This window comes from Hemiscyllium ocellatum, chromosome 30, assembly GCF_020745735.1.
Source record: "Hemiscyllium ocellatum isolate sHemOce1 chromosome 30, sHemOce1.pat.X.cur, whole genome shotgun sequence".
Taxonomy (NCBI): domain Eukaryota; kingdom Metazoa; phylum Chordata; class Chondrichthyes; order Orectolobiformes; family Hemiscylliidae; genus Hemiscyllium; species Hemiscyllium ocellatum.
The window spans coordinates 46,915,512-46,930,741 of record NC_083430.1 but is presented as its reverse complement, the minus strand read 5'-3'; the positions used below and the strand labels follow the sequence as shown (position 1 = coordinate 46,930,741).

Below are 15,230 nucleotides of genomic sequence, written 5' to 3'. Positions count from 1 at the left end.
TTTCCCCAGACGCAGAGTCGCCTTGACTTTATACCTGGTATCAAGAATGTTGAATACCAGATCATTCTGGTAGGTGTTACTTCAAAGGGCATCATTACCCAGATTATAGGAGCTCTGACATAGGCTGAGAAGTGTCCATCAGCTTATTCAAGGAGGTTCTTCAGCAGGTTTTAAAGGGAGGAAGTTCAGTTTGAATGGATTCTGTGTTCAGATGTGAATATTGCTCAGTGTAATTTGCGAGTTTATTCTATTTAGGCCTTTCCTTCACAAAATCAGACTTTAAAATTAAGTTGAAAAACTCTGAACTAAATATTAAGATACTGTGAAAGGCATAGTGAGCACAGTAAAGACCAAGCTGAGTTTGGTCTCACTTCATAAGTAAAGGTATTGAGTATGAAAATGAGGAAGTTATATTGAAGTTTTATAAAGTTTTAGTTATGCCATAATATCCACGGGGGAGATGGTAGCATAGTGGTAATCCTGTGGCCCAGGCTAATAAATGGGTTCAAACCCTGCCACAGGAAGATTTTAATTCAGCTAACAAATCTGGAATCGAAAACTAGTGAATGTGACCAAGAGGTTATTGTTGATTGTTGGAAGAATCCATCTGGTTCACAAATGTTCTTTAGGGAAAGAAATCTGCCATCCTTACCTGGTTTGGCCTATATGTAACTCCAGACCCACAGCAATGGGGTTGACTCTTAATTGCCCTCTGCAGGCCACTCAGTGCAATGCCCAAGGGGCAGTGAGGGATGTACTTCAAGTGTTCCCATTGCCAGTGATGCCCACAGATAATGAACAAATTAACAGTGTCTCACCTAGTTCAGACTGTGACACTTCAGGAAGAACATAAGGGTCCCTGAGAGGGTGCAGTGGGGATTGACCGGAATGGTTCCAGGGATGAACTACAAGGTTCACATGAAGAATGGTAGTTCTCCATGGAGCTGGGGACATCCAGTTGAGTTAACAAGATTACGAAGGGTTGAGATAAAATTGACAAAGGAGAGTTTCCATTTGTTGATGGTATGAGAACTATGGGATGTCGATCTAAGGTCTTTGATAAAAGGTCAGTTGAAGGAATATGGAATGGGGTGTGAGGAATAACTCTGTTTTGTTGCAAGTGGTCATGCCTGAGGTTTGTGTCCTGTGATAACAGTTGAAATGGAAATGACAAATGATTTCAAAAGAAAAATGACTGAACACTTGAGGGAAATAAACTTACAGGATCACAAGGATAGAACAACGGACTGGAATGTGCTGACATGGGCTTGATGGGCCAAGTAGCCTCTTGTGTGCCATAATGATTTCATGACTTGGTGTATTGAACATGCCTTTTCATGTGCTTCCTCTTTCTCTGCCATCAGATGTATTTGTCCACAGTGAGCTGATAAATGCTGTAGCAGAACCCTGCTTCTGTTTTAAGGAACTGGATGGTGCAAGTAAAACAGATGTGGTCTCATGTTTCCTTAGTATTGATGTACTGGACAGAGTACATCAGAAAACAGGATAAACACTCCTTCGAGAATTGACGTTATTTAAGGAAAAAAATATACCATCTAATTGCTCTTCCACATTGTGCTGGAAACACAGGGTAAAAACCCAACCATTTACTGATTGATGGGCAGCTTCACAAATGGAATGTTTTCCCATTCCATCCACAGCCTTTCCCACTTTGATGACAAAATAAAGTAATGCCCGTTCTGAAAGTTCAGGAAAAGCAATCTTTCAGATTCATGACTATTTCCTCAAATTCTCTTTAATTACTCATACTGAATCTATTCATGAATCTAAATTTCTCTATCAAGTCTTTTTCTTCACGTAGAGTCATAGAATATTATTGCATGAAACAGGCCCTTCAGCCCATTATGTCCATGCCAGTCATCAAGCACCTATGTACTTTAATCCCATTTCCCAGCACTCAGCCTATAACCTCAAATGCTGTTGCATCTCAACTGTTCTTGAATGTTGTAATGGTTCCCATCTTTTACTTACCATTCAGCAAGTGAGTTCCAGATGCCAGCCCCCAGCACCTGGGTGAAACAAATTCTACTCACTCTCCTGTAAACCTCCAGCCCTTACCTTGACCCTATGCCTCCTGATTATTGATCCCTTGGCTGAGGGAAGATGTTTATTCCTATTGAGCCGCTCAGAAATTTGTACACCCCAATGAGGTCCCTGCTCAGCCTTCTCTGCTCCAAGGGAAACAGCCCCAGCCTGTCATCTCTCTCTGTATTGCTGCTTTACTCCAGCCCAGGAAACATCCTGGTGAATCTTCTCTCTTGCTGTCCAGTGCAAGCACGTCCTTCCTATAATGTGGCAACCAACCCTACACACAGCACACCAGTTACGGCCAAACTAACATGATATCCATCATCACCTCCTTGCTCTTGCATTCAATTCTTTGAGTAATAAAGGCAAGTTTCCCATATGCCTTCCTAACCACATGATCATCAGTGCCACTCAAAATCTTACCATTTACTCACTTACCTATCAGTCCTCCAAAAATACACACTTCACACTTTAAGTATTAAGTTCCATTTGTCACTGTTCAACCCATCTCACCAGACCATCTATATCATCCTGTTGTCAAAACTATTCCTCCTCTCTTTTTGCCACATCACTAATTTTCATGTTACTGAGAACTTACTGATCGTACCTCCTACATTTATGTCTAGATCACTAATCCAATTTATGAACAACAAGGGACCAGCGATAAACCCTGTGATATGCCAATGGATACAGGCTCCCAGTCATAAAAAGCACCCGTCAACCATCACCCTCTGCTTCCTACCACTCAGCCAACGCAACAAGGGCAGAATCCTCCAATCCTCACTTTCCACCCCACCAATCTCCGCAAACAACAAACGCAATATCCTCCACCACTTCTGCCACCTCCAAACGGACCCCATCATCAGAGATATATTTGCCTCCCCACCCCTATCAGCATTCTAAAAAGACCATTCCCTCCGCAACTCCCACGTCAGGTCCACACCTCCCACCAGCCCACACCCCATCCATGGCACCTTTCCCTGCCACCACAGGAAGAGCAAAACCTGTGCCCACACCACTCTCCTCACCTCCATCCAAGGCCCCAAAGGATCCTTCCACATCCAACAGAAATTTACCTGTACCCCTACCAATGCCATCCATTGCATCCATCGCACCCGGTGTGGTCTCCTCTACATCCGGGAAATAGGACGCTTTCTTGCGGATCTTTTCAGAGAACACTTCTGGGACACCCGTACCCACCAACCTCACCATCCCGTGGCTGAACACTTCAATTCCCTGTCCCACTCCATCAAGGACATGCAATCCTGGGCCTCCTCCACCACCAAATTGTTACCACCCAACACCTGGAGGAAGAATGCCTCATATTCCGCTTTGGAATCAAACGGAATCAATGTGGTTTTCAACAACTTCCTCATTCCCCTCCCCTCACAATTTCCCAGTCCCAAGCCTCCAACTCAGGCACCGCCCTCCAGACCCGTCCATCACTGCCCCCTCTGACCTATTACCTTCTCCCTCACCTTATCCACCTATCGCTTTCCCAGCTACCTCTCCCCAACTCCACCTCCCTCCCATTTATCTCTCAAATCCCGGCCCACCCCCTCATTCCTGGTGAAGGCTTTATGCTCGAAACATCGACTCGCCTGCTCCTCGGATGCTGCCTGATCTGCTGTGCTTTTCCAGCACTACACTCTTCAACTCTGATCTCCAGCATCTGAAGTCCTCACTTTCTCCCAGGTTTGAATCCAGTTTGCCAAATTGTCCTGGATCTTATGGGTTCTTATTTTCTTGATCAGTCTCTCATGTAACACTTTGTCAATTATAAACTATTATAATGCAGGCTACATCAACTGCAGTACTCTCATCTACACATCCAGTCACCTTCTCAAAATACTCAATCAAACTTGTTTGGTGAGATCTCCACTGACAAAACCATGCTATCCTCGATTAACCCTGGTCTCTCCAAGCACCTATTCTGTCTCTCGGATTTTTTCCCTCAGTAGTTTTGCTACCACTGATGTTAGACTTACGTGCCTGTAGGTCCCTCATTCCCCCCCCCCTTCCTTTCATGAATAATAGTACCACATTAATTGTACTCAAGTCCTCTGCCTTGTCTCCATATCTGTATTTGAAAATTAATGTCAAATCCATGCAATCTTCTCCCTTACCTCACACAGAGCTTAGGGTACATTTCATCTCGGCCTGGAGATTTATCCAATTCAAGCCCACCAAAACCATGAATATGCCATCCCTCTTAATTGTAATCTAATTCTTTAATTTGTTAAAGTTGCAATTCCTGATTTCTATACCTACATTCTTCTCCTAAGTAGTGAATACAGAAACAAAGTAATCATTTTAAAACCTCACCCACATCTCCCAGCTACACACATTAGCCCATTAAGGTCTAAAATAGCATACTTTTTCCCTGGACATTCTCTTGCCTCTAATATATTTATAAAACACCTTTGAATTATCCCATATTTAATTGCCAGTGTTTCACTCTCCTAATTTATTTTTGAGATAATCTACTGCAATTTCTACACTTCCCTGTGCCATTTGCTATTATTAGGCCTTGATAACTACAATAACATTCCCTTTTTTTGTCCTTATTCAATCCTATACATTGCTTCTCTGTGCCAAGAAAAACAATTCCTAACTGCTCTGGTCTTTTCACATCACTGATACCCCTCATCCTTGATACTATTGAGACCAACACTGCCCCTTATTATTTAGCTGAATGTCAGTAAGATGTTGCTGGCACAGATTGGCTGCAATGTATTTCTGTTTAACAAAAGCATGCCAAGAAATCTTGCACTTTGAAACATTTAACAATGCTAATATGTTACATATCACCAAAAATATGCAATTAGATATAACAAAAAACTATAATCATAATTATTAAACACAAATCTACATATGTCCCAGATTCTTGTCAGCATTCTGTCTCATATATGATCTAATTACATTCTAAGGAACTTTTGTTTTATTCATTCATTGGATGAGGGTGTCACTGACCAGACCAGCATTTATTGCCCATCCCTAATTCAGAGTCAATCAGATTCTGTGGGTCTGGAGTCACATGTAAAACAGACGAGGTAAGGAGGTCAGTTTCCTTCCTTCAAGGGCATTCATGAGCCAGATGGGTTTTTCCTAGAGAATTGACAATGGATTTATGGTCATCATTAGAGTCTTAATTCCAGATATTTATTAACTTCCACCATCTGCAGAATTTGAACCAGGGTACTCAGAACATTACCAGGATCTCTGGATTAGTTTCCCAACGATTATATCACAAGGCCATCCCATACCTGATTTGCGGCTGTGAATATAAATTAGTCACCCAAACAAATCAATAAGGGAACTTTGGTGAACATGTGCCATTTGCTACCACAAGGAGTGGTTAATGAAAATAATATAGAAGCTGAATAAATGCAGGAGGGATTAAGGAAAACAAGGTTATGTTGAAAAGGTAAGATGAAGAAGAGAATGGGAGGAGAAGTCTGTTGTATAACTATTGGCATGGACCAATTAGACCAAATGGCTGTTACAACTTTATAACTTCAATCTAATTCTGTGGAACTATGAGCTACATCTTCCAGCCGTTACATTTATAACTCATTGGCCTGAACTGAAAAACCCCTATGCTCGGATCTGTTCGACTTAGGGAACTGCCTGCTAATAATGATGTGGGTGTAACTAAACACCACAGGCTGCAGTGGTTCAAGAAGGCCTTCTTCAGGCAACAAACACTGGCCCAGTCAGTGACCCCATATCCCAGGAATAAATAAACAAGCCTTCCCTGTTTCCCAAATTCTTGGACACTGAGCATTTTGGATAATTTTGACAAAATTGTCCAATAATATCTTAAAGGCAGAGGACAGGTTTAAACAGCACTCCTTACATAGAAGCAAGTTCAATGGTATGTTTAACAGTAATGGATTAGTTGCAGGGCTGCAAGAAAGGAACCAAATGGGTAGATCTTTCAAAGGGAAGTAGTAGGCCGAATGGCCTCGATTCTGTGCTTTCAAATACATGAGGAGTGAATTCAATCCACAAATGATGGTATAAATCTGTTTGATCCTGTGATCCACGTCTACCTGGAGACTACACCTATCTTGACTCCCCTTGTTTAATGGTGCAGGAGGTAAACTGTTATTAACCCTTTTCCGTTTTCTCCTACACAGCGGTTGTTGTCGGGGGGGTAGTTGGAGCACTCTTTGCTGCCTTCCTGGTCATGCTGCTGATCTATCGAATGAAAAAAAAGGACGAGGGAAGCTACACATTGGAAGAGCCGAAGCAGGCGAGCATAGCTTACCAAAAACCTGACAAACAGGAGGAGTTTTATGCATAAACAAATCAAGAGTGCCTCTCTTTGCCTGGACTGTCAACAGATCGTCTCTGAAATAAAAAACAAAAAGAATAATGATCCCAAATGATGTCGCTCGATTAAAGTTCTGCTAAGTAGCAGAGTCATGTTTTAATGCTGGTATTTTTCACGTGTGTTGTTGACTTTCCTGTCGTTGTCCAACCTAAGCCTTCTAAAGGAGTCTGTAGTAAGGGGCTATAAAATGCAAAGCACAACTGCTTATAGACAACTGCCACACTGCGTTAGAATTTATGTATAGTGCAGAGCATTGGAAATAGTCCTCATGGTTGAGAGGTGCTGAAGGCTCATATTATTAAGAGAAAATAGTTTTGTTAAAAGTCAATTTTGCTCATTTAGAATGGTCACGTTTCGCATCTGGTTTAAACATTGGTGCAGTGCCAAAGGTTGGACTGCAAAAACAATCTTCAGAAATTCTGTGAGCAACGTCTTGGTACCACGTTATCTGTTGTTTTCTGTTCTTGAATACATGTAATATATATATATCTACACACACACACACGTGAAAGTGCTTGACTGTCCTCTGAAAATAGACAATCAATATCTGATGTCTATAAAGTTACTGTACTGAAATTGTATGAAAGCTAAATGGAAGAGTATTAAATTCTGATAACCTAGCTGAGGTGTGAAGGTCACCAAACATATCCTTAAATTAATGTTGCTGAATTTTTGATACGTTTGTGTCAGATTGAATAAAAAGAAGTCTTGTTTTGGAAAACACTTTCCTACCATTAACACCTTGTTTCCTGTGATTCAGCCAAGGATTGGGGGAATTTGATTTGAGGGATGGAATTATGATTAGCAATCAACAAGAAAAAAGCAAAAAATCCACCCTGCAAAAATATGCCTGTGTCCGGGGCACAAGCTCTGAGTGCATCACATTCACCAGTTATGGTCACATCCAACACTTGGGAAGGAAACACTGAGAAAAAATGTGAGTGAGTGGCGAGAATCTTCTCTCCATTCCTGTTATTCTATCTCTGGTTGCTCTTCTCAAGTGACAGAATTCCTTCTCTTTCTGTTTCTCTTTTTCCTCTCTCATATTCCTTTCTTTTTCCTCTCTTTCCTTCTTCCTCTTCTCACCTCTTTCATTCTCCACCATAAAAAAGTGAGGGAACAGTATCATTAAATAGAACTCTTCCCTCTACGTACCTTGACAATTTCCAGTGCCAAAATGTTAATAGACTCTTCGTTCCTGCTGTAAACTTTGGGATTGTCTCATCTCACAAATAATGACCTTGTATGTATCCTGCTCACAAAGAGGAAGCAGTGTTGAAGAATTCAACACAATTGAATTAATAGGAAGTTGTGCACACAGGACTTGGGGAACTGCTGGTACAAGTGATGTATCTATGAGAAAATTGGGTTGGATAATGTGACAAACCCTACTGAGAGTTCATGTTAATCTTTTGTCATCTGAATGTATCTTTGTTTCTTGAAGTCTGTCTGATATCAGAGACAGAAACAACTAAAACGTCAAAGTTCACTTGCCACAATAATAGCTTGTGAAATGTGGCATGGTTGGTTCAGTGAAATTTGGTGTTGAATTGACATACTGTCCAGGGAGGTAGGATGTAGATAGAGAAACCTAATGTGGTCAATACACTGATAAAGTGTTACATCTGGAGCATTGAGATTGTCCCCAGGATTTGTCTGGTTTTGGATCAAAGGAGAGGTGGAAAGTAACTTTTCACTGTCAGAAAGGTGAAATGAAAACAAAAGTAAAATGCGCAGTTTGACCGTCAGCATCTGGAATCAGCAAAGTCAAGACACCATTTTGGTTCAAGATTTCAGCCAGTTTTTGAAAATTCAATCAGCCTTTGGCATGCACAATATTGACTGAGCTGCTTCTGTTTGGTTTTACGATCCAGTGTTAATGGTTTCTCCTTTTATCCCCGGAGAATCTCTGAAGATGTATCTTTAATTCTCAGAAGAGCCAAACAATTACTGACGCTGTCACCTCCCATGTTACAATCTTTCTTGACAGCATCATTGCTGGAATTAACGTTTGGTTGAATCTATGGTGGCCCTGCCTGCCAACACCGAGATCAGGACAATATGAACATAATGCTCAAGGTTCTGCTTTGAGTTTAACGTATAGACCTTTCTGACTTTTAATTTGGCTTCAATCGTGTGAACATTGGTATCAACCCAGTGGTAGTTACAAGTGTGAAAGAAAAACACTTTAATACACTTTCTGTCAGCTTTTCCATTATAAATCTTGTGCTCCAAATTTGTAATGTAAACTTATTGGATTGTAATTGTGTTTTTCACTAGTGGAAGCACAACAGTGCCATCACTGGTGGGATTATGTAATCAAAACAGAGTAAAGATTACAGTGACCCTTTCCATAATCAAAGTGTGGACTGGAATTTATAGTGGTGCAGTGGGGGGGATAAAAAAAACCAGATGGACAGGCAGAATGTATGACGCTAAAGTGGGAATTGAGTCATGTTGATTCTCCCTGGTCCACTTATCTGCTGCTATCCAAACCACTTTCACCTGAGGGTTACAAAGCTGAGATTTTCCTTTTCCTTGTCTTAGTGGGAGGGTGAGTGTGTTAGATGGTGACTAACACTCCATTCTCACTGTCGAGATAACTCACCCTCATTAAGAACTGACAGATAAGAGTGAGGACGAGTTCTTGTCCTGTTACAGGCCTCACTTGGGTTTCAGACAGCTGATAGGCAATCAGAGGCCAGCAGTATTTGGGTCCTAAAGTCTGTCAGCTGAGGCCTGCTCCTCACTGTGTGTGTATGTTGGGGTGGGGTAGGGGGTGTCCAGCAGTGAGATTTCTATCTTCTTGTCATGGAACAAGGTGGCCATGGGGGTCCAATTAAAGGGAGGGGGAGGGGGAGGGGTGGCTTTCAAAGGCAACTACCTCCCCACTGTCCATGCCTCTGATTGGCCCCAAATTGGTGAAATTGGAGGTATCCCTCCCTAACTCAACAGGTAGGTTGCTGCGGTTACCTGGGAACTGAGATAACCACAGCAGTGGTTCTGGAGGTGGAGATTTGAATCTTTTAAGTGCCCAGTAATGACTACTGAAGGGTTTTAATTGTTGCCAAATGGAAGTTGCCCAAGTTGGAGTTCTTGGGCTGTGTCCATATCTCCAAGCCACAAGGCCCAAGTTGAAGATCTAACTGGTCCAGAAGTATGTAATAACATGTCTGAACAGGTTGATTAGGGGAAATGACATCTGAAAGTTGTCCACAGGATCTTCCTGCCCAGAAGGTAACCATAGAGGCAGCTGGGGTGGGAGGGGATGTGAGGAAAGGTGGTGCGTTTTCCCTCAGATAAACTTGCTAAATTATTTTGCTGTTGTGCCACCTCGTTTGCCATTTCCGGGGAGGAGAAAACTCTTCACTCTCTCCACAGTCTGTCACAGGACAGCGGACTAGCTAAGTAACTCCAGTTCATCCTGAGAATCAATTACAGAATAAAAACTGACAGCTTAATTGGGTTTGGATGAACTTCCCTAGGGTTCTCTCAGAGTTTATAGAGGCCAGGATAGGAATTTAAAAATTTATTTTCTTGATAATGCCTTTTTTTTTCAACACAGCCTCCAATTCCAGTTGTGCTGTTACGTAGAACCATGACATGTTTTGAATCTCAAGTCAGGAAACAGACTCTAAACTCAAGAAAGAGCTCCCACTCAGTGGATATAATCAGAGGCTCTCAATGAATTCCTGATAAAAGGTCAAACTATCGAGCATAAACGCCATTCACAAACTGTCAACATCTTACCTCCATCTTTACTTTCTTCAGTCACCGTAACCACCCTGGTTAGAGCAGATAACAGGAAGCGAAAAGCCAGTGCATGTCATATTGCTGTTTATACTTCAAAGACAAATCTGGCCGCTTCTGGCTTTCCATTCAGGTTAAATTAAATTTGTTAACTGATCAACCAGAATTAGAGTCCAGGCAATGGACTTAATGGAATTTGGAATAGAAGGGAAAATGAATGGCATTCGTTATTCCTAAACTAATTACATAACAGTTTCATCATAATGACATTCTTACCCCATGGTTTGTGCTTGTGTGGATGTTCCAACCTAGTCTTCTCTCACTCAATCTCTTCTCACTGTATCTTGACATGGGAAAGATAACGCAGGGTTACATGTTTTTGTCATTGATTTTTAACTGACATTGATTTATGTGGACAATAAGCTGCACAGGTGACTTGCACCTTTAGTAGGGTTCGGTGTGGAGGAGTGGGGGGTAATATACAATGCATGATTGTAGCCCTGAATTGATCAGTCAGTCAGTTCAAAAGGTCATAGGCTAAAGCTCAGTTTTTACAAACTGAAGCTACAATTTTAATAATTCCATTAACCCCAAAATTTATCTTGAATGTCTTACCTTGGGAATTGGAGACTGCTCTTTTAGAATATTTTGGCACTGCAATGGAGAGAGAGATTTCTCAATCCAGAATTGGATGCTGCTCTGCATGAGGCATTTCTACTCCTGTTATTGTGTAGCTGTCATTTGACAGGACCGTGTGTAGGGGGCCGTGCGACGAGATGGATTTGTTTGTCTTGATGACCCAAGGTTTCCGTTGCTCTTTGTCTGGCAGCAGGGGTTGGAGGCTGGAGCAGTGGTTCAGTCCAGGCTTCTTCATCCAATTGTGACCCACCCCCAAGACTGACAAAATTTCTTTGGCGACTTGGAGAAATTTTGTTTTGCTTACCACTCTGCTGACAACTGACTCCCCTCGAAAATCATACTCCAGTTGCTACCAGCTTTAACACTGGACAGCATCAATATTGTTATCACACATTGAAATGTTGAACAGTAAAACCTAATGGACCTTACAGGTAAAACGAGGTTTCCAATTGTAGTCAGCCATACCTGATTGCTGCCACTCATGTTTAATCACGTATGCTCTTTGATTTTAAAGGCTAAGTTAATAACATTGTGGTGGTACACAGCTTGTTTAATATCCCCATTCATGGGAGATTACATTCTTCGGCCCTCCTACACTCTTAATGATAAATTAGAAAATTCAATGATCAGATGGAGCCACCCATACCCATACAGTCTTATAGTCACACAGCACAGAAACAGACCCTTCGGTCCAACTGGTCCATGCTGGCCAAGTTTCTCAAATTAAACTAGTCCCATTCGCCTGAACTCAGCCCATATCCCTCTAAACCTTTCCTCTTCATGCACCTATCCAAATGTCTTTTAAATGTTGTAACTGTATCTGCATCCAGAACTTCCTCTGGCAACTCATTCCACATGCAAACCATCCTCTGTGTGAAAAAGTTGCCCCTCAGTCCCCTTTTAAATTTTTTTACTCTCACCGTAAAGATATGCCCCCTAGTTTTGAACTCCCTCACCCTAAAGGAAAGACGTTTGCTATTCATCATATCTCTGCCCCTCATGAGTTTATAAACCTCCATAAGATCATCCCTCAACCTCCTAAGCTCTAGTGAAAAAAAGTCCCAGCCGATCCAGCCTGTTTTTATAACTTGCACCCTTCATTCCCATCAACAAACTGGTTAAGCTTTTCCAAAACCTTTCCAATTTAATAATATCCTTCCTGTAGCAGGGTGACCAGAGCTGCATACAGTACTCCAGAAGTTGCCTCACCAATGTCCTGTACAATCTCAACATGATGTCCCAACTCCTATACTCAATAGTCTGAGCAATGAAGGCAAGTGTGCAACACAAGTATTCTTGAGGGGTCAGTCGTCCAGTCTTTACCAATTGTCAGTATGTTTGAATGGATTTGAAAGTGGAACTGGGTAGACATTTGCAAAGCTATAGGTTAACGGGAGGAGATGGGTTACTTCGGAAAGATAAATCTCAGTGATTTAGAAGCTGGGAGGCATTCTAGACATAGGCAAGAGGGGGCTGGAGGTGCCATGTCCTACTGGGCAAGTGGCACAGAAGGAAGGATGACATGGCACCTTGGTGCCACCTGGGGCAAACAGGCCATTCCCCAAGTGAGGTGCCCCCTTCCATCCACTCCCTTCCAATCAAATGGCCATGCTTAGCTGTATGTTGGCATCGGTGGTGTATTATCGGAGATAATAGACCTTTTAACAAGCTCAACTGACCTTTCATTGTTTATTGAGCTACAGTGAGTGGGCTGGCAATTCCAACATCCACCCACCTTGTTTATTTAGAGGGGGAAGCTCTGTGGTTTTCAGAAGGGTGATAGTCTGGACATCTGCTGCATTTTATTTGAAACACAGCCAGGGGTAGGCCACTTGCAGGCCTTAGTCAATGTTGCCTGTTACATTAAGTTGCTCTTCCTCTTCTTGTCTGACCTGTTTGTTTCCCAACGCCATACATTCCAGATTGCGTATAACCAACAAGCTCAAATGAAATATCAGTCACAAAAATGGATTCTTTTCACCCCGACATGACATTAAGTTAGGATCAGCGCAGTGGCTCGGCAGTTAGCACTGCTGCCTCACAGTGCCAGAGACCCAGTTTCAATTCCCACCTTTGGTGACTGCCTGTGTGGAGTTTGCACATTCTCTCCGTGTCTGTTTGGGTTTCCACTGGATGCTCCTGTTTCTTCCTACAGTCCAAAGAGATGCAGGTTAAGAGGAATGGCCATGCTACAAATTGCCTTGCAGTGTGCAAGTTAGGCGGATTAGCTCTGGTAAATGTCAGGTTATGGGAATAGGGTGGATCTGGATGTGGTGTTCTTCAGAGGGTCAGTGGAGACCTGATGGGCCAAAAGGCCCTTCCTGCACTATAAGGATTTAATGATCCTATGATTAAGTAGCTTCAGCTGTGACAACAACTGTGTTGGTCTCCGAGATAAAGGTCAGGAGAGAGAAACTGACCAAAGCTTTCCCAGCATCTTGGGTTCCATTGCTGCCCTGTTCCTAGCAATGTTTGGCGGTGGGACAGGGAGGTTGGGAGGGGAACCAGCCATTCACATCCACAGGCAACAGGTAGCATCACAACCCTGATAGCTGACCACCTGGATAGCACTCATTAGCCAGTTGATGGAGGTGATCAGGCAAACTGGGCTGCCTGTAGTCAGACTCATTCCAACTTTCCCAGAGACGTCCAGATCCCACATTGTGTGAGCGGTGAGACATTAGCATTGGGAAGTCTGCAGTTAAGGCTAACCAGGGGCTGCCACCACTTCCACATTGCCATAGAGAGTGCCGGGGATCGAGACAATCCTCTTCCTCATCACCTCCCACTTACTGTGGTTCTCCCACTCGAATCCAAATCTCTGTAGCTACCTACAGTTCCCTCAGGCACAGCGTAGCTTGCCGGCCTCCCTGCCATGCTGGGTCTATGTTGACCATCAATAACATCTGCAGCCCACCCACCTTCCCCAACTGGATGGTGTACAACTGTGGTGATAGCTCACAAATTGTCTGTCACTGCAGCTGACTAACACACCACTGAAACGCTCTCAGGTCTGGGAGCCAGAGAGAGTCGCTGCCTTGGGCTGCTGACACCTATAGCAAGACTCAGCCTGTGACCGTCCTGATTAAATAATGAAGCAACCGCGCTTGAAAGGTTGCCCATGGTCCATTACATTCTCACCTCCTTAAAATCAATATTGTCTTGTGGTGATTTAGGCAAGTTTTTTTTTCTGTGGTTTTGAAACAAAATCTCAAAGTGTAAAGGTTTGGAATAATTGGCTCTCCATCGCTTTCTAATTATTCAGACAACATGTTGGCAACTTCCTGTTTGGAAGCTTGAAAGCAAGAGAGGGAAAGGTCCCTTTGTCCCCTCATGCCATCCAGTACTTCAGTCATCAACTAATGGAGTGAACACTGTATACTCAACTCAACCTGACAGAGAATCGCCACAAAAAGGGGAATATTTGAATGACCTCTGATTGCTTTTATCCCTAGAGTTTGTTTCTCCAGGCTTCTGATTTTATTTTTGCCTGTTTAATGTCACTGTTTCATAGAAGTTAAATAAAACAGGCAAAAGAATGAACAGGAAGTTTAAAAACAAACAGCTTTCTGATCCAATCGTAGCTACATAATCCACATTAGTTTTCTGCCTTAAGTAGCACATGATTCCCAGATTTCATTTCGCTAAGAATTGCTGATATTTGCATATAAATGCAAAGTGCTGAAGGGACTCAAGGGTTGGACTCTTGACAAAGAGTCATATTGCGCTCAAAACATTAACTCTGTTTTTCTCTCTCTTTAGATGCTGCCAGACCTGCTGGGTTTCTCCGGCACTTTCCATTTTTATTTCAGATGTCCAGCGCCTGCAGTATTTTACTTTTATTTGAGCTTCGTTCAGCTTCATTTTCTAAAATCTTAAGTATCATCAACACAATTGGCACCAGGAGTCGGTCCCATTAATTGTTGCTGTTGGCCAAATGCAGTTGATGAGCTCTCAGCGCAGTCTCGTGTGGTGAATAGAGATTGGGGGCGTGCCTGCATTGGGCACTGCTGTCTTTTCAGGATTATGAGAACTGGACCTTAGCTGCATGTTACAGCTCATTGCCAACACTAACACCCCTTGCTTTGATTAAGTTGAGACATTGGCTACTATTCTGAACTTTTTATTTCTTTATTTTTCGAATTCATTCCTACAATTTTGTACTTTTGAAGGTCTGTAATAGAATATAGAAAAGTACAGCACAGAACAGGCCCTTTGGCCCACGATATCGTGCCGAGGTTTAATCCTAATGTTAGAATATAATAACTTAACCCACACACCCTTCAACTCATTGCTATCCATGTGTATGTCCAGCAGTCGCTTAAATGTCCCCAATGACTCTGCTTCCACCACCAACACTGGCAACACATTCACAACTCTCTGCGTAAAGAACCTACCTCTGACCTCTCCTCTATACCTTCCTCCTAATATCTTAAAACGATGACCCCTCGTA

The 15,230-nt window shown here is 42.6% G+C and overlaps 1 protein-coding gene across 1 annotated transcript in view; it reads left to right on the top strand.

Moving 5' to 3' along the window:
- Positions 1–6,488, top strand: part of LOC132829938 (syndecan-3-like) — a 223,086-nt gene extending 216,598 nt beyond the window's left edge. The window contains exon 5 of the mRNA XM_060847363.1: positions 6,192–6,488. Within this exon, the coding sequence (XP_060703346.1) occupies positions 6,192–6,358 (167 nt within the window). The 3' untranslated portion in view covers positions 6,359–6,488. The remainder of the gene's footprint in view (positions 1–6,191) is intronic.
- Positions 6,489–15,230: the final 8,742 nt, after the last annotated feature.